Raw genomic sequence first — 21134 nt, 5'->3', positions numbered from 1 at the left:
AGCTACTACTCTTTCCCAAAGGATGCCAAATAAATAAATTAAAAAAAAAATGGACAAAACAAACACAAAAATCTATTTCCGTTTTTTATATTTAGCATATTTAACAAATCACCTCATATGTATTTCCCTGTCCACTAAACAAATGCTACTAGTCTTTAATGTGTCAGCAACCTTACATAAATTTACCTCAAACTTAAAGCTGTAGATTGTCTTCACCCCTTCTCTATAAACCCCTGAAGATTAGCTATTCAGCTTCCTATTAATAATAATAAACAATGTAAACTGATCAAATTGTGTAGTTCTCCATTTCAATAGTCTTACATTATATCACAATTATAAATTCATGATTGATGTATGTACTTTTATCAAATATATATATATAACAAATATGGATTACAAATTTGAGTGCTATGAAGGAATAACCAGCACCATAAATAAATTGAACATTAGAATAGACTAAGATTGACAAGATTGCACCTCCTGAAAATCATCTCTTTGAACCTCTTTTGAAATTCCTTCATGTCCTCACATTTTTTAAGCTCCTCATTCAGACTTCATGTTGTTTAGTCCACACTTTAGTTTAATGTGCCTCTAGTGCTGTTGGCGACATAAATCAGAGCACAGAGGTTCAGATGTCAGTACTTTTTCCCCGGTTGTTAAACCTAAATACAACCAAGTGGGCACACACACTCATACCTTTCAACCAAAATTTACTTTTTATACCACTGGCAGCTTAAGGAAATTGTAGGCTGTTAAGTTATTTTATTGTTCTGTAGAATTTTTAATGTTTTCAGACCAATCAGTAGTGGGGACTCCCTGAGAGCTACATACCTTCAAGGGTTTTTGTCTGTTTGCATTTTCCCTACCAATAGTTAATATTAAAGTTTAGTGACATAAACCAGTTATGGCATATTTTTATATTTCCCTTTAATGAGCCAAAATCCTGTTGTATTTCCCTTGTCGCCTATGCTCAGTAAAGCCTGGACATCACTGGTCCATTTGTCCGTGTATTTGTCTGGTTGTTTTTTATGAGAGTATGCTGCGTTCCAGCTGTTTTTTTAGCACACAGTCAGAGTTAACGAGAGCTGGTTCACCCATGTTTGTTGCAATGATTTTAACAGCAGTTCATGACATTTCACGCTGTGTTTGTAACAGCAAAAGTGGGTATTTTCTAATGACAGTTTGGGACATTTCCAGCCATGTTTGTAGCGACAAAAGCAGGTAATTTGTATTTGTAGTTTGATTAATGCAAGACATACTGCATATTTATATGCTGTCCAAACACTTTCTTTTCATGTATTTATATACAACTTTGGCTGCTAATCCAACAACTCTCAGGAAGTAGGGCCAAAGTCAGTGCCTCCTCTTCAACCTCTTCAACACAACAACAAGGATGTTATGATCCCGAGAGTTGACAGTGATTTATCACGCTCTACAACTTTTGCCTCCACTCATGCTTTCTCAAAAACAAAAGTTCAGCGCAATGCACCTTCATCATCAGCCTCGAAAGGATTTTGGAGAATATATAATTTGTTCACCCCAGCAGCCCTTCGCTATCGTCCATATGGATGTCCCCCATGTCTTCACTCACATCAACTCCCTTGCGAACAATTAGGATTTATGTCTCTCATCTGAGCAGATTACAGTAAAGATGGACTGTCTCCCTGAACTATCCTCTGTTTCAAAGAAAAAGAAAAAAATATATAACTATTCTGAAACCTTTGGCTCTGTTGGAGTCTCTATGTTCACAACAACAGTGAATGATTATATTTGAGAATGTTTGTGTTTTTAAAAAATGTAGGTCGGGGGTTGATGTCCAAATAGTTTCGGTGGATTTAAGCTTTAAGAAAATATTGTTTTTTATTTGATGTTCCTTGGATAGATGGGTTTGATGAATTCCTAACTTGTTCACTTTTGCTTCTTTACAAGGGCAAAGACAGTGATGAACAGCCACAGCTGACGGTTGATATTGGGGAACCACAAACAGAGGCCCTGGAAGAGCCTGTGGACAAAGGTGCAGATTTGGTTTACTCCCTCAATGACAGACCACCGTGGTATCTCTGCATCCTGCTTGGCTTCCAGGTAAATTAATCTTGCAAATGATGTAATTTATGTCATTTGTTGGTGTTTTGCTGGCTCTCGGATCGGGTGCCTGAACTACAGGCTGTACTTTCACATTTTCGGATTGCCAACTGCCGCAAGTCCTGCCACCCTTATAACGTACACAAAGAGTATACCACTGATCAAGAGACACATCCACCCCTCTTTGTCTGTCAAACTTCCACCAAAATCAGATCAAACAGTAAAACTAGGCAGTGCTGATTAGGAATGGGTATTATTAGGATTTCATTGATACCAATACCGGCACTGCTTAACGATACCGAAACTTAGCTTGTCAACCTTCACAGTTTCCTTTGGTAAAGAAAAAGAAAAACACAGTTGTACTCCTTGTTAATTATTGTTTATTGTTATAAGGGCAGCTTAAACTTTATTCTCAGCATACCTATCAGCAGTTATCTAGCAAACCTAAACCAACTTCACTCACTGAAATGAATGACTGTCTTTCAGGATAAACTTTTTTACTGTGTCATTTCCTCTTGGTTCATAATGGTCAATATGTTTTGACTTGGGTGTCTGATTTCCATCTACTGAGAGCAATTGGAGCCACTGGGGCTTGGGGACTCCACCGCCAGACTGACATTAGCATTAGGGGCTTTGCTAACTCTATCACAGACGCTGCACTACTTCATATTCATGAAATGCTGCACTTGCAGCTATACTTTGACACAAGCGTCGTCATCATGAGGGGCAGGTTGCCAGATATATTATATATTTATGTCATGAATACTGTAGGGCTGCACCTAACAATTATTTTTTTATTGATTAATCTATAGATTATTTTTTCAAATAATCAATTAATTGATTAATATAACAACAAATTTACTGAAAAATAACATTTTATAACTTGACATACAGTGCAGGGCATTATTCCCCAACAAAAAATAGCCCAGTCGTAACTGGTAATCTGTGTTTTACAGTCTGATATAAAGTCTCTCCAAAATGAAATTAATGCAAGAGCTTGTTCCATTCAAGTAAAAGAAATGTAGTGCAATCTACATTTACCAATCCAACAGCAAAATAAATAAAACAATGTAAAATTCAAGTCACTTTTGGGAGGAGGACCAAAACAGTTACTCTTTGTTACAGTAACAAACATCAAACCTTGCAGTCCAACATAACATCTTACAGTAAAATTAGTACAATTTGATTAACACTGTAACTTCTCTCTTACAGAAATAATTCTAACTAGTATATTCTTTCTGCATCAGAATAGACCAGCCTTAACTGGGCCTTAAGGCATATCGCTGTCTGCTGATATGAGTGCTGTATTTTCATATTTATAAGCACATATTCCACTCATTTATGAAGTTATGCAAGCTCCTGCAGAGCTGACAACTCCGTCCTGTAAATATTTCAAAATAAAATGCATTGTATCAGCAACTGATGGCATTCTGTCCACAGAGACACAGTCAGATAGCTTTTGTTTTGAAAGAGAAGCAAGAAAGTTGAGGTAAAACAAACATCTTTGTATTTCCTCATCTCTGTGACAGAGAGAGACTTTAAACTGCAGTATAAATTGGTAAAGAGTCAACTAACACGAACGTCACTCTTAAAAAAACTGTGAGCCACCATTTCTCTAGATGTGCTGCAGCTTTTTGGTTTAACAACTGCCTGCCACTGCTGGAAACAAGGGTGAAATGGGACTGAACCATTAGGTGGATGTTCCAAAAAACACATTGCAATGAGCTGAAATAAGATTAAAACCATGATAGTGTTGCAAAGTGTGTAATAATTCTCTTTGGGTTTGTCACCGTAAACAGCCACTTTTATCATTGCAAAAAGTTATTCAACGCTAAAAGAAATAATATTGATTAGTGGAGCTTTAAACACAATGCATTTGGGTGAAAACAATTTAGTGTAAATTCGTGAGATGGCATTTTTTCAATGATCAAATAATTGTACAGTAAATTAAACAAGTATTAAATTATGATGTGCATGCACAAATAAGTCAAAAACCAGTATTTGAAATGCTTTTACAAAATAAATTATTCAGATAACTTACAGTAGCTGGTTCCAGGTATTAAGCAGCAATACATTATAACAACTATTATGATATCTTCCTACAGTAATCACTAGAAAAATATCAGACTTGGAGCCATGCCTGTAGCATTTCTCAAACCTCAAATCCTATTTAAACAACCCAGCTGTATCCCAGCATGTAGAAGATGGTCCTTTTTTGGACAAAGACAAAGATATTGGATGGGAATTTTTTTTTACCATCTTACCATCTTACCATTTTACCAATTATAAAATATTATGTGTGGAAGAACAGCACCCTCTTTCTGCTTTGTGTCCTAAAACTTTCCAGCACATCTCATCCTGTGTCTCTCGTTGTGAATTTTAGAATTGCTCAGTCCTCGTCTGGGTAAAGATAAGATAAGATAAGATAAGATAAGATAAGATAATCCTTTATTAGTCCCACAGTGGGGAAATTTCCAACATTGCAGCAGCAAAGGGATAGCAAAATAGAAAGATAACTGTGCAAAATAAACTATATTAATAAATAAAAGACTAATTCATAACAATATGATCATGAAATGCCAAGTTTTGTGGTCATTCACATTGAAATGTCAAAGCCTTGTTAAACAGTACTTAAAACAAGTCACAGTATTTTTAATGTTTACATGATTTAAAGCACTTGAAATGTTAAACCCTTTCTTTTTTAAGCAGCTGTCATTTATAGTAAGTTGATAATCCAAAAGGATTTGAATCTGACATTAAACCTGTCATCCTTTAATCCAGCAGTTGTCAACATTTGACAATAAATCAGACCTCTTTGAATCTCATGTTGGAAGACAAAACTTGTTTGTCAGTACTTTATAGTGCTTATTATTGGCGGAAGTCCAAGGTGAGAGAAGGTTTTCTCCACAGAAAAAGAACATTAGAACAATAAAAGAGAATGTTTCTGATAAACAGGGCAGTGTAATGGAAAAATGACATGAGAAAAAGTGCTCCTTGAGTTTACATAAGAAAATCAGAAGATCCGAAGGCCATGAGTTCAATAAGTTTGAGCAGCCATGACATTTGAATCATGCGGTAAAATTAGTTACAAGGAGACCCTGTAGAATGAATACACTTTGACGACGCAGTGATTAATCAGCTAGTTAGATATTTTTAGATTGAAATATTTTCTGCTTTATTTAGCTTTTTAGCTTGTGTATTAAAGGCCTGAGGCTGATCCATGGACCAAAGGAAAAGCTTTTGGGCTGTTATGGGGAGATTTTGCTATAATATCTTTACGTGATGGAAGTAATCACTTACGTGAAGTCACGTAACGTACGTCGACACGTCCCACCATTTCACACAGCATGCGTAATGACAGCGTGAGCAGCACCGGGCGTGTCGCTTATTATTTCGGCGCCCATGTATCAAGTTAGAGCGTGCACGCTGCTCGCCCGAGCATCGCTTGTCAGGCGCGTGTGAGCTGTGTTTCAGCTGCAGCATATCTAGAGTAAATAATCGATAGATTAATCGATTAATCAAAAAAAAAAATCGATCAAAAAAAATAATTGTTAGTAATATATAATATGTTTAGTAATATATCGCTAAATATATTACGGGCACAACACTCATGTTTCTGGTGCGCCTTGGTACTATACTATACTGACAGCCTTTCCTTTACACTCGGGATTCTCTTTACCGCCATATGAAGGCAGTAGGTATCTGTTTGCTTTGCACTCTTGAAGTGGAGTGACTTTTGGTTGTCTCAAAACACATGGTGCACAGGAGATCTTGTTACACTTTGTGTAAGCAGAATGTAGAGGAAGGTAGAAGGTAAACTTATTGGTCATTTTTTAAAACAAAGTTTTAAAAAAACAAAATTACATTTGTCATCTTTGAAGTTGAAGAATGACTTGATTAAAATCAGCAGCTACTATAAAAAGTTTCATCCGATTTCTCCTGATGGCATCATTCGCTTCCCGCAGGGCATTTTTTGAATTATAAGACTGTTTTAAAATAAGGAAGCCCCCAGTACTATGTGCACATCAAATATCCTTTAACTATTAATCTGTACAATTTACTCTGCATATTGGAGATGGATGCATTGAAAACAGTTTATTCAGCTTTATCTTAGCTATAGCTCCCATTCCTACAAGCTTTTCATGTGGTGTCTCCATCTTAAACACGAATTAATTGGGTTAACGCTTAAATTCTTTATCTTTTTTAAACAAGGCTGGCCAAAAATGTCGCCTGGAGCTCCACATTTTTATGCTAGTTGAAAGCCATGGCCAGATTTATTATTTTTTTGGGTTCTCCACATCCATCCAGCCAATTGACATGAATGAGATATCTCAGGAATGGCTTGAGGGAATTTCATTAAATTTGGCACAAACCTCCCCTTGAATTCAACAATGAACTCATTAGATGTTGGTGGTCAAGGGTTAAAGGTCAAGGTCAATTTAACCTTGCCTTTCTCATTAACTGTAGTTACATAGACATAAATAACCCATTTATAGTGCTTGTCCTGGTAATAATCATATTTGGGAAATGGTGTTTAAATGAGCACAGAAATATTAGGTTATGCACATTACGCATATGTATTCCAGCAAACATATTCAGGTTTTTCATAAATGGAAGATACTGTTTACATGCTCAAACACATAAACAGAATATTACAAAAAACAGATCATAAATGGGTTTTGTCCATGTAAATATAAATGTAAATATATTTGTTTTGAAGCCTGCTGTGTGATAAAATACCTGTTTTTTGTGGAAATTAAAGAAAAGCGGGCCTCACTATAAGCTCAAAATACTGTGCAGCCTAACCGAAGCATTTAAAAGTCTAAACAAACAAACCAAAACATGAAGAAGAGAAGTTTGTTGTCCACCCAAAGAAAGTCTGTTATTGTAAAAGCTGCAGTTAACTTCTTTTTCCACTGGGACAATTCATTTTCTTGAGCTTTTTTTTCTTTTTTTTTTTTGAGTGGTTTGCCCTTTTTGGTCACATCACTGTTTTTATATAAGCGCAAACTCACCCATTTCCCAGAAATTTGCTGTAAAGTCACAACAAATCTGTTGAAGTTTGACTTCATCACATCATGACATAGCATGCTTTAAATCTGCAGGATTGGTAGACAAGCATCAGCGCTCACCAGCCACCTCAGCTGCATGTCACAGGGCATTTCACCGGGGTCATCAAGTTGTGTCCTCCTTGCGCTTAATTTGATTTAGACCACAATTTGTCATGAAGGCTCAGTAGATAATCCCAGCATCTGGCCACACTTTAACCTTCAGCTACACCATCACCAACAACTAATATAGATTCCCTTCTACCAACTCCCTAAATCCTAAATTTAGTGAGGCCATCAACATCTGCCTTCAATTGTTTTCCTCTTCTTCAGTGGTGGTCAGTGGACCACCACCACCCTCAATTCAGACATATAGAGTTTGGGGGACAATGCATTGACAACACAATATTAAAGAAAGCTGAAAACAAAATAAAGTGCTCCTCTGTATGCAAGCTAACATTGTAAGTAGCCAGGCTTGGATCTGTAAAGAACAGGATCAGATTTGAGCTTGAACTGTGTACGCTTGTTTCAGAGTCTTTTCCGACTATTTTGGCAGCTTCTTAAGCCTTGAGGTTGCAAGAGGTCACTTTCTATTACATGAACATGGCTAAGCACTTTGATATTTAGCTAGTGGGTATCTTTAAAGTATTAAACTTTGCTTTTGATTTGCTAAACTTAACGAAACCTTCAAAGGATAGTTCAAATCTTTTGAGGTGGGGTTGTACAAGGCCCAAGTGGTGGGTTGTGGTCCAAACTGGGCTGTTGGGTCCATTCTAAATGGACTGCAAGTGACTCTTGAATGTGTCAAGTTTATAAAAAAAACACAGAGGTTTTATTTTGAAGTGCCAAGTGTCTGTTTATTCTTGCAGTGCATTTTATTTCTTTGTGTTCAAAGCCGATGTGTGGTTTACATCTTGTGAAGTAAAAACTTGTCTGTGTTATGTGCTATTTTATAATCTGTGAAAATTGAACTAGTGACTAAGGAGGAATCTGGGCCGTGTGGCTGGACCAGTTGGGAACCACTGGTACAAGGTTACTTATCAATAGTCAGTGTATTACACACAGTAGATGGCCGACGACACGCCCCCGGTTTGGATTTTCAACAGGGAAGCTAAGCAATGTACTGCTGTGGACTGGGACAGCAACAAAATGTCTTTTAACAAAATAAAAAAAAAAGTGTGTCAATTTATGTGTATGCTATATTAAAAATATTGTCACTGCTAAACCTTGCCATCAGACGACAATTTCCGATGGGGAGCTGAAGCTGTTAGATCGCTTACTTTGAAGCCAGACACAGAGGTGTCACGTTAGAAAATGTTCATGTTTCATGTCCTCTAACAGTTTTCTATGACATTGCCAAATAATTTTGTGGTGATAGAGGTGCCGCATCAGACTGTACTAATAGGAGTTGTTTTACAAGGGAATGACACAACTTCTTTGTCTGTTGAAATTGGAGTACTTATCTGTGTGTGAATGAGCCAGAGTGCATCTGTTTTATGTTGGCACAAAACTCAGATCACAGTGCTGCATAAGACATCCGAGAGTACACACAGATAATGTGACCTGGAATGACCTGCTGTGCCAAAAAGTCAAAAATCAGCAACTCTGTTTCAATGTTACTTTTATTTTTCTGTATTTCGTAAAAGAAACTGCATGTTTTTCTGTCATTTACAGTAACTCATCTAGATACATATCAGCTATTATTAAAGTTTTTTTCCTTTTAGCATCTTCCTTTTCCATCATTCCCTGCAGTGCAACAGAAACGATTTGAGAAAAAATGTCATGGGGATGAGAGATATACTTCATATTTACATATCAAGATGAGAACTGGCAGAATTCATAAGAAATCAAGAGAATGGGATTCATTTTGTGTGAAGTGGAAATGTTCTTTTTAACCCCTTAAAACTGATCCACTTTCCTCTGCCTTTGCAGCATTACATCCTCGCGTTTGGAGGCATCATTGCAATCCCGCTGATCCTGGCCGAGCCCCTCTGCATAAAAGACAACAATGTCGCCAAAAGCCAGCTCATCTGCACCATATTCTTTGTGTCAGGAATATGTACTCTGCTGCAAACAGCCATTGGTACCAGGTAACGCCCCCTCACTGTCTTACAGCACCAATAAACCTGATGCTTAAGATATTTCCACATGCGGTCTTTCACACATATACACGTGAGATTTGACAACTTGTGTGTGTGTGTGTGTGTGCGCGCGCGCGTGCGTGCGTGTTCGCGTTTTAAGTGGCGCAGTCAGTCAGGTTTAAGATTTATTGCACGTAAAAACTTAGATAATGCCTCAAGAGAATTAAGAATGTTCCCAAGATAAAAAGATACCGATACTCGTGCACACACACATGCGCACGCACACACATATTTGCACACATATACACACACACACACGCACACACACTTGCCGTGACTGTTTTAACCCTCTGATGATGAGGACAAGCAAGTATTTAAATCTTAATTCACGAGTATTACTTGACAGCATACCTCTGTCATCTAGCCTCAACATGCAACATGTCCTTGCAGTGATCCTGTGATGGTTTTACAAGCTTTTTTGTTCAACCAAAGCAGAGCCAGAGGCTTGTTACAGAAAAATATGCAAACTGTTTGTTTTTTTTTCACTGGAGTTTCAAGCAGGGATGCACCGATTTTGAAACTCTGGGCAGATACCAATAGTGATGTTTTGTTGTTGTGTTTATTTTACTTTTCTTATTTATTCCCTCCTTTGTGCCAGGGAAACAAAGAAATCTAAAGTACAAAAAATAACTGTTTTAAAGACATCAGTAAGCATTAACCAGTTAAACATTTTAAAATCTGCTTTAAAAGCCTGTTTTACTTAATATTATGCATAGGGTTGTCAGTGTTAATTGTGTTGCAATTAAGGTCCATACATTATGCGTTTATTTTTATTTGTATGCATTAGTCGTCAGCTGCCATTTCTATCTCTCAGAGGCTGTACTGAGCTGAGTCTTGGAACCAGAGGGATGATTCTGGTATCATATCAAGACATGAGGGATCCAGTGGTACAGTGGTCTGGCTAGCTTCTTAGGAAGGTAACGGCTAAATAAGGCTCCAACGTTAGGCTAAATGTTTAGATATCTGAATGAAAATGGGTTCTATGGGTACCAGTGAGTCTGCCCTTTACAGACATGCCCACTTACGCTAGTCCCAGGTAGATTTGCGCAAAAATCATGCCGTGCTTTTTTTTTGTTGTTGTTTTTTTTGCATGCAGTATAATTGTGTTACTTTTGTCCATAGTAATTGAATGCATATTGGGGTCCTTCAACAGTCTTGAAATTGCTACCACCTGATAATAATTAGGCTAATCAGACTGATGTCAGCCGGTAACCACATCGTCAAAGCCGGCACTATTTAGGAGTATGTTTTAATCACCACAGACGGTGGTTGAAACTACATAGAAGAATTTGCGTAAATCTGATGCAACTGACTGTAGACCAGCTAACATGGTGGAAGACTGACCTCAGTGATGTCCCCAAGCTGGGGACAAGTCTTAGCATTGCATATGTCTTAGCATTGCAGGGAACAATAGTTTAACACATACAGAATGTTATGAATCAGAAAAAGCAACTAAACTTAAACTCCTGAAAAGTGCAAATGCTGTCATTTGATTCCTAAGCAATGTAATGTGATAAGAATGGCTTGACATTGTTAATGTGGACTTCAAAATTGTTTTGAATTGCAAAATAATGTAATTGTAAACATGTGATAAAAAAATAGTGATTAATTGCGATTCACTATTGAAATTCAGCAATTATTTAAGAAAATTTAAAATTTTTATTTTTTTGACAACCCCAGTCATACATCATTATTCCCACTCTAACACCCTCATTATGTTGCTTTAAAAACAAACAATTGTATTTATACAAGTTCCTTTCTAAAATGACATTTTACAAGATTGTATTTGTGCATATCATGAGAAAGTCATAATTTACCTTCGCCCACTACTAGACTTTAGCTCATCATAATATAGCTCAACGCACCAGCCAATGACTGCTTACACCTAACCTTTACTCTTCCTTTTCCTGCTCATGTCAACACGTATTTGCTGTTCACAATGTGGCAATATCAGGGAAATAATAGGTTGAGTCCCTTGGCATGTCGATTGTGAGTCCACTGTGTCCTTTAATCAAGAAGGGGTTGTTTCTGTAATACTGGAAAATCCAGAAAATCCTAAATGTCATTCTAAACTGACATAAAATAGAAAGCTTATAACATTTCTGAAATGATTCCCCGGAGCTTTATTTGCAACATGAGCAGCAGCTCAGCATAAGCAGCACAGTGAAATAGTGAGTCAGTCTCCCGCCGAGCTCTACGTGACACTAACAGTGGAAATGAGATTTACCCTTCAGGATAAGTTCTGAAATAGTTTTCCTCAAAGCCTCATGACCTCCAAAGTTTTACGCAGCTTAATTTGTGGCCTTCCTTTCATAACAGAGATGTAAAATCCAGGAAGCTGTTTGGCACTTTGATAGGAAAATCTTTCCGAAGCCAATGCATCAATCCGCGATTTACCACTGTGCAGCTGCCTCCCACACACAGTTCAATACACTTTTCTTTTCCCACTGCTGTAACTGTGAGCCTGAGCAAATAGCTAATGCTTTGTTTGAGGTCTCCACCCACATAGTTTGGCAAAAGCTTAAAGGACAAAAATGGGATCCCGGTAAATACTTTGACACTGAATAATAAGTAGGTTAATCTTTGCTTTAATTGTCCTATTCAAAACTGTGGTATGAAGGGCTTTGTTGAACAAGGGAATATAAGGATAAAAACACAAATGCGCACACACAAAAGTGCATGCAAGTACATACATTGCAGCACAAAAAGAAGAAAATACATGCACAGGCACTGTGAAAATATGTCTTTCAATTTAACTTTAAACTGGTATAGACAACAACTTGTTGCATGGTTTGAAATTAATATTTATATTTATAGTCAATTCATTTCAGTCCTCAACAGCAAGTGTTTTTAACATTAAAAATGTGGGGAGAGTTATGCATTTAAAAAATAATGAGAGATTAAAAATGCAGACATTAGACAGGATAAGTGCAGATTATAATAACTGTTGAGAAAATGTCCTGCAGGAGTATTGTTGCGGTGAAAGTTTAAATTATGCCTGTGAGTGAGTAGTTATGAAGAAAAGATATCACATACTGCTTGCACACGTACTCTGTAAGTTTCAATCTCAAAGTTTCATGAAGACAATGTTTGATCTGCCTTCTTTTTTAGGTTGGATTAAGGTTAGTGGTTCCCGAACACAGTGCTAAAAAAATAAATTTATATATTTTTGACATAATTGTAAATATAGATTTCTTTTATAGATATAATGTAGTTCTCTTCTCATTTTTCACTTTAAAAGAAAACAAAATATTTTTTCATTCTCTCTTTTTTGGGGGCATTTTCAACTTTTACTATTTTACTGTTGTCGGTCCAGGTTTCAAAGTTTGAAGGATCCTTCCTTGAATTTGATAAGCATCAGTTGTTTGTTTTAAGGGGGTCATGAGCCCAAAAGGTTTAGCGCAATCACTGTAGGCAACCAAAACTGCTACGTTTGTTATATTAGATCCTAAATCTCTGTATTAATTTTGGTCTGAGTTTCTAAAACAATAATTTAACTACTATGAATGTCTTCCACCGTGTAATATCAGTGTGTGAACATTTTAAGCTGGTTTGAACCAGCCCCTTCTTATTCCCACGTTGCCATATAGTAACGCTTCGATGCCTTGGGCAGCCTGTCTATGCATGGCAATATTTGACACTGATAACAACTAAGGTATTAGAGAGAGAACAGTGTGAATGTCTGTTTAGGTCGGTCCTGACTCGACTGACCAGATCCTGGCTCTGTGAGAAATCAACATGCTCATTAAAGTTCTCAGCTCTCCCTTCAAGCTTGCTTTGAACTCATCCAGGTTATGTTAGTCCGCAGAGACTTGACATCGTTTGCTGCGATGACCTCTGACCTTTAACCCAGTCGATTTACTGACTTGCAGGTTACCCATCCTCCAGGGTGGGACATTCAGTTTCATCACTCCGACCCTGGCCATTCTTGCCCTGCCCAAGTGGCAGTGCCCAGCCCCAAAAGCACCCATGATGTTGTCCGTGCAGCTGCAGAACAGCACCAGCTCGCTACAAATGGAAAATTCTGATGAGGTCTGGATGTCACGAATGCGTGAGGTATGTAAAATATTCACTTGAGCCAGAAGTACCTTATGTGCCCCTAGAGGGAATCCAATCACCTTAGCAGCACTAATGGATATCAGGGGAACAATGAAGACCCTGTGTAATTTTGTCACACCTTAATGTTTGTGTGCTGATTTAAACAGTTGTATGGTTTATACCATTTTGTTTATCTCTACATGTGTGCATCCAGCAGGTTCACCCAAAATGTTCCAATTTAAGAGATTTAAATGCCAAACTCAACACGTACTGAAGTTACAATATGATTACAATAAATGCTCCATGTTATTCTCCTATCATAAATTATGGGACCAGTTAAGATTTTCATTTGTTCTGTTGCAACTGTGTATTTTTTTATTGATTTTTTTTTTTTAAAAAGTTTAAATTGTTAATATTTTGAAATTAGGTTCAAACCCAGAGATGCAAGTTGGACCTTGTAAACCAGGTAAAACAGGACCCATACAGTGTATAAATTGCAGAAGGGGTAGTAAAAAACAAAACAAGTTGAAACAAATTGCTGAAAACATAAATACTTAACTGTGTGGTTAAAAACATGAACATTTGGTCAAAGATGACTCAGATTCTTATTAATTGAAGAAAAAGCTGTGTATTTACAAAAATCTGATAGTGAGTAAAAACAAAATATAAAATAATAATAATAACAAAAATGGGTAAAACATGAATCAAAAACTTAAAATTTGGGGTAAAACCTCCAGATTTGGGTTAAACAACACACCCAATATTATGTCCCAATGCTAAGAGTTTGTGTAAACACAGAAATCTGGGTAAAACTGTTGAACAATGCTAAATTTCTCATACAAACTACTACAACAGGAAAAAATATGAATCAACTTTTGTTGTCTAGCGTTTAAGATATTTTGCACTCTCATATATCTGTCAGCAGGGTTTTGTGCAAGACATCTTTACCTGTGGCAATGTGTGCATTTATCACAGATGTGTGTTTCAAAAGGAGGATCTCTAAACAGGATGGAAACTGCCACACCTTTGCTTTCAGTAGGAGCGATTGATAAAGTGCCAAAGCTCTGCTAGTTTCTGTAGCAGGGTATGTTTACCATATTTCAAATGTGCTCTCAGATCAAAGTCTGTGTGACAAGACCTGTTGATAAGACTGATTACAGTTTAATGAGAGGTTTAACAGAATAAAAACAACAAGTTGAAAATCATAAATCCAACTGTCAGGTTGGAAGTTGGAAGTCACGACTCAACATGTATGTGTGACTGCTCATTACAATGGACTTTGTAAAAAGGCAATTGGATAATAATACACCATTATCGAGTATATAGGCCCTATGATGTGGATGATTAAAAAACAACAAGCCCACCGCCTCTTCATGAAACAGGCAATATACATTTATGTACAGAAAATACATCAACAGCAAAGTTCACATAACTCTATTTTAGCATTTTCACCATCTTCACTATTTCACTAATCTGCATAATTATAATGTTATATATAATAAATAGGCCTTTGGAATAAAATACATCGTCTTAAATTTGTCTTTGTTCAGCGCTGTTAATTAAAATACCAAACCAGAAGCAATGTTCATCCTTGCATTTCTATTAATAAGGTTGTAGTTTAATTTCTGAGTTTAATATATTTTCAAAGCTACAAAGCTTTTTGTAGAGGTTTTAGTTCAGTTAGAGCCACCCATGTCTTCTGTTATTTTTAATTTGTTTAGATTTCATCTGGAATCCAAATAGAGTCACAAGTGCATCCATTTTCATTTTCATGGAGTGGCTCCTTAACTGCTAAATGCACAGCAGCACAGCAGCGGCATTAGTTGGCCTGCCTGTCGCTTGCTGAGAGCACTTGTAGATGTCCTCCCTCAGAGAGAGAGCTATACAGCAGCGATACTCAGCTTTTCCGCCTGCAAGCCAAATCTGGCCGTTGATAGGGTGCTGGTTGGCCCTCCAATCATTCACAATAAAACAATGTAATTCACACTGGGAATTGTTTTTGTACTTGGAGCATACATAAGGTGCCAGAGTGCATAAAACAGCATCAGAATAGTGCTTGTTTATCAACGAAGTGCCAGTGGAAGATCTCCTTGACAGAGGTCCTAGCTAAGCCCCTAATGTCCTAAAATACTAGAAGTATCCTAAAATCTGAGAAATGTCCCAATATCCTAAAAATTCCCCAGAAACTTAGAAACCTCCTTAAATCCTCAAAATGTCCTAAAAAGCTAGAAATGTCCTGAAATTCTATGACTATGCTGCTGCTGTGACTGGCCTCTGGCCTCCTGTCATTTTGCAAAAGTGGCCCCCAAGCAGAGCAAGTTAAGTATCCCTGCTATATAGGAAAAAACCAATTTCGTATCATACAGTTTATCTTAAGTTAATTCCATTCTTTACAGTATGCAGATAAGTGGCAACATCCTCTGGTTATCCTCTTATCTGTGATTACGTGTATTTCTCACTCGCATGTGCACACTATAATATTCCACATTTCAGTTTTTTTAAATCATATATCACAAATTTTTATGTCTGTTACACACAAGAGGGTAACTCTGGGGCATAAAAAAGGATGGCTCCAAAATTGAGTCAGTCCACCAAGACCTCCATGTTAAAATGCCAAACCCCAAAAGAGAAATAAACATGTTAATAGCCTGGTACAAAAGCAGTTTTGGTCGTTATCGTTAATTTCCCTGTTCACGATGACTGTTCATTTTTATAAAACTCCCTTGACTTATGCTAGATGATGCACAGTTGAGTACCAGAAACATGGCTTACGTATCTCAGTTGTGTCCCCTCTGCAGATCCAGGGAGCCATCCTGGTGTCCTCTCTGCTCCAGATCATCCTGGGTCTTTCTGGCCTGGTTGGCCTCGTGCTGAAATATATCGGTCCGCTGGCTATCGCCCCCACCATCAACCTCATTGGCCTGTCACTGTTCATTGAAGCTGGGAAGAAGTCTGGAGGTCACTGGGGAATTTCTGCTCTGTGAGTGGGTGGTGTTTTACACCTGGGTTTTGAACAATTTGATCTTGTAACAAAGGCCATAACGTTTGTTTGTGTGTGTGTGTGTGTGTGTGTGTGTGTGTGTGTGTGTGTGTGTACTTCAGTGTATTACACTGTGTACTATCCACCATGTGCTTTCAACAGCTTCAGTCTCTGTCGATTGTCAAGAGTCTTTACTGACAGGACGAATACGAGTCCACTGAAAGATATTCCCTCATTTTCTATTTAAATGATGTCCCACGCTCAAGTCCAAAATCCCATATACATGTTCACTTGTGCTGAGATCTGGGGATTGTGAGGGCTATAGCATATGATTCACATAATTTTCATTACACTATTCAGCAACCCGTAATACCCTTTATATAGGTATCATCATTTAGTAGTTCTCTCAACTCATTTATTCAGGCTTTTCCTTTATATTGTCATCTGTTTGAGCCTGTATGCACAGTCCCACAGCTTAGAGAGATTAGGAGCGATGATGGCATTAAAATAATTATATGATTTATGTGGATGCACACTATTACAGTGTAGCAACTTGAGCATTCACAAATACAGCACAGTAAGATAAGGCATTAGAACACATGGGGAACTAATAACATTATTCCAGACACAGAAGTCTGATTTAATTTCTGTTCAGCAAAATGTTGTTCATTGTCTGTTTTCCACTCACTTTGTTTCTTTATAAAAGCAGTCATGCCCCCAATTTAAAATCCACCTAATCTCCACAACTGCTGCTGCTGCTGCTCACTATTCCCCATTAACTATCTCTGATTTGTCTTTGCTCCTGACCTGTCCGACCCCTTGAAATCTGTCTTCATTTGCTGCCGCCATCTCCAGATAATGCAGACTAAAGTCATTATACAGAGTGATCCTTGTGGGTTTTAAAAGGTTCAGCACATCCACCTCCCGGTGCCATATATGGAGGGTAATCAGTCATATCCTTCTTAGCCCCATTGCCCTGACACCAAGTCAGTGTGCTGGTTATCAGGAGCTTACAGGACCTGAGACACAGACATCTTGTGGTTGTAATCCAACACTCCCAACACACAATAAATACTCAGACTCGACCAGTCTGCCAGAAGACATAGGGCAGGGGAAGTGAAGAAGTCCATTCGCAAATCAAGATCTTTCTGTCTTTCTTTCTTGGTACCTTTTTTCTTTCTTTTTTGGTTTCTTTCTTGGTTTATTTCTCTCTTGATTTATTTCTTTATCTTTTGTATTTCTGTTTCTTTTTTTTTTCTTTTTTTTTTTTTTGCTTATTTTCGGGTAATTTTCTTGTAACTTTTTACTTATTTCTAACTACTAAACTGTCTGCTTTCTAAAATTAGTCATTTTTTGGCCATGCCTTGTTAGGTTTCTCATTTCCGTTTCCTCTTTTCCTCATGTTTTTAAAAGAAATAAAACCAACTTGGTAGGGTTTTAAAGAGTTAAAAAGTTTCATTTACAAAGTCACTTTTTTTAGGGGTGTAAGCATACACAAAATTGAGGTTTGGTTTGTACGTTGATTATGGGGTCACAATTTGTTACATTTCAGTACAGCAGGGAAAAGCATGCAGAAAATATATATTTTTCATTCATTCTGAAAACTGTAAACATTCAATCTGGTCATGATGCGTACTTTAAAAGGCACTTAGATAATGTCATATTGTCAATAAGAAATTAAAGAAGTAAATAACACAATGTCAGTAATATAAATGTGATACTCTATCATAAGTTGTTGACCTGTTGATAATTCCTGAACTGCAGCTTAGGCCCATTACAAAGAGGAGGCACAGGGGACTGACTAAAATGCATACAGAAAAGCATATTGTAACGGAGCTCATGCACTTTCAACATATGCTGTAATTCAAAATTCAGAATTCAGACATAAGTTACGGTATATATCGTATATGCAGCCATTATTGCTCCATAGCATTAGTTATTATCTTGGCACGCTCTGAATCTACAGTTTTAGGCAACCTGGACACTGTGGAGAGAAGGGCTCTCATGTCTGTAGTCTGTTTTTGACTCGTTATACTTATTGACACATTTTGGTGATGCTGTCCTTAATGAGATATTTGAAGTGTTGCCACAGATATACCCAGTTAAACAATGTGGGCAAATGTTTAAACACAAAAACGTTTTCAGTTGAGCTTGACAGCTAAGCTGACCAGCATGCAACAGATGATCAACAGCTACTTCGCTGCTAAAACTCACACTTTACTCACGGAATTACAGTTCTGTGGGTTCCTGTAGTAGACATAAATAGATTTTTTTGAATGCTTGGATCACAGGGTGTACCAAACGTATGCGGCATACTGAACCAGCATCCTGTACCGAATGGTTTGAGGTGAATACATGTACCGAGGGATGTCCCAATCCAATCTCAAACATCAGACTCAGGGATGATCAAAGCATTTGCCTGTTTTTTTTTTTTTTTTTGACATTGTAATGCTAACTTGGCTTGCTAAGTTTGGGGCTAACCTCCTTCACTTTAATCAGCAGAAAGCAAGCAAAACAGGGGAGGTTTGCTTGAGTCTTGAGTAGCTGTAGCATTTATTCACTGACAAATAGTCCAAACTGTTCACACTCACTGTTCTCACACACCTCGCACTGCTATGTTTCACTTCATACTCTCTGCTGCAGTGGCTGCAGCCTCACTGACATACACGCACTCTCTTTCTCTTTTGATTGTACATTTGCAATGCACACAGTCTGAAATAAACTGAGGCACCGAAATCTGCACCAGAAGGACTAGAAGCTCTAGATTTTCACAGCTGAGGAAGTCATGAAAGAAAAATAAGCCTAATGATCACATCACATGCTCCTCTCACAATGTCACATCTCTTGCATTTGTATACTTGTTGGCCTACTTGTCCTGTTCTGATCAATTTAAAATTCTGATTTTTTTTTACAGGCACATATTTTTCAGTCTGTATTTTAATCTGAATGTTTAGACTGATGTTTAGACCGCTCCTGCTGCAGTCATAAATTTAATCAGAATAAATGTTTCAGCTACAGTGTAAATGTTTAATAAGATTTGAGTGACTTGCTCATTCTGTGGAACAAAGTGGAGCTTAGAGATGCAGAGAGGAACTTATTCTTAACTTTAAAATAGAACAACTATCATTTCAAGTAACTATTTCTGGGATACATTTTAGTGTTGACCAGGCTGCAGACTTTCCCACTGAAATAACATGCACCATGCTTGCATTGGTGCAGAACAGTATTTCATGCACCGCATGAGGTGGATCACACGCCGAATTAAGAAATTTACAATGTTCACATGACCCCATCAGCCACACTTGCACTGTTACTGTGCAGTAAGCTTTTACATGATGACATGTATCATAAAGGCATGCCTGTTGAGTAGAATGACATGTTTTCACTTGCTTTGACTTGCCCCTTTCTGTGTTGTTTGGAGGCATGTCATGCTTAAGCAAAATTAAACTAATAGCTTTGAACAAGGGCCAAGCCTTGGTGGAAGCAGCTGTGAGTGACACATTTTTTCTTGTCTTCTGCTTTCCCACAGCACAGTCTGTCTGATCCTCCTGTTTTCTCAGTACCTCAGCAAAGTCAATGTTCCAATGATTGCTTACAAGGATAAGAAGTGGAAGATTTTCCAGTACCCCCTCTTCAAGCTCTTCTCTGTGAGTTTCCTTTATCATGTTCTGCTTGTCTTCTGTCATGGGAAAAAACAACAACATTCTATTTCAAGCACCTATGGCCCATAATATCAGTGCAGTGCTTAAAAACTATACATCTTAATGATCACCCAGTATCAAGCCAAAAGTCTGCCAATCCAGTATACAAAACTAAATTCAAAATTTTCATTAACTGTGTTAATCTAAGGACTAGGGATGCACAATAATAACGGCACGTCATCGGTATCAGCAGATTATTGACTTTGTTAATAAAAATAGTTAAATCAATAAAGTGAACATGTACAAAACATTAACCCCAGGTTGAAGTATTTTTCTTATTTTGCATAATGAATGAATGTTACATATATTTTATGTCTCCATCTGCTGGTGGGTCATCATGATAAGAGTATGCATAATACATATGATGTTAATTCCATTACAGAAAAGACAGCTGACAATGCTTCTTCTTCTTCTCAAAGAAACGCAGCTTGTTTTTGCCATATTATGCAATTGATATTGTATAGAAAGCCCTTTTGATGCATTTGGTGTTTGTCACACAAGAGACAGATAATGTTGTTACATGTCACGGCCATCACACCTCTTTTGCTTCTGGAACACTGGCACACTAACTTGATTTTTAAACAGAGACTGCACCATAGAGCTGCTACTACGTACTTACTAAGTGCTTACTTTTCATTTTTACACAAAACCAGACACTGGTAACATCATGTCACTTCAGTGTACGATTTAAATAGCATGCTGGCATATTGGAACCAAAAGAGGAGTGACGTATCACACAACAGCAACAGCCTCTTGTGTGACATGTAACACATGCATCAGCAATGCTTTCTTAACAATAACATTGGCATAACATGGCAATAACAATCATTAACATTCTCTGTTATATAGTTGCTGTTCACATCATCGGCTCAGAGGGTGAGGAGTTCCCAAATCTCACTATTTTCCCAACTTGTGGACATTTACAGCAGCTATTTGTCGTCTTTGAGTTAGCTGCTAACTGCTGCTAGCTGCTTTTTAAATCCCTGAATGTTATGTGTGGTTACGCACATAACATATCGTCAAACAAATGATGGCATGATGCCACCATTGTTTGGTTCTGTGTAAATAGCAAAGTTGGCATAATGAAGGGATGTGATGGTAGCCTTTTTGCACGGTTTCTGGGTAAAATGGGTTTTGTCCCCTT

At 37.5% G+C, this 21134-nt stretch overlaps 1 protein-coding gene across 1 annotated transcript in view; it reads left to right on the top strand.

The window, feature by feature from the left end:
* Positions 1-21134, top strand: part of LOC121943502 (solute carrier family 23 member 2-like) — a 41753-nt gene that overhangs the window by 1498 nt on the left and 19121 nt on the right. The window contains exons 2-6 of the mRNA XM_042487026.1: positions 1930-2082; positions 9063-9220; positions 13144-13327; positions 16108-16289; positions 19819-19936. Of these exons, the coding sequence (XP_042342960.1) occupies positions 1930-2082; positions 9063-9220; positions 13144-13327; positions 16108-16289; positions 19819-19936 (795 nt within the window). The remainder of the gene's footprint in view (positions 1-1929; positions 2083-9062; positions 9221-13143; positions 13328-16107; positions 16290-19818; positions 19937-21134) is intronic.

Source organism: Plectropomus leopardus, chromosome 1 (assembly GCF_008729295.1).
Source record: "Plectropomus leopardus isolate mb chromosome 1, YSFRI_Pleo_2.0, whole genome shotgun sequence".
Classification (NCBI taxonomy): domain Eukaryota; kingdom Metazoa; phylum Chordata; class Actinopteri; order Perciformes; family Serranidae; genus Plectropomus; species Plectropomus leopardus.
The sequence above is the reverse complement of the archived record's forward strand: the minus strand, read 5'-3'. Positions and strand labels throughout refer to the sequence as shown.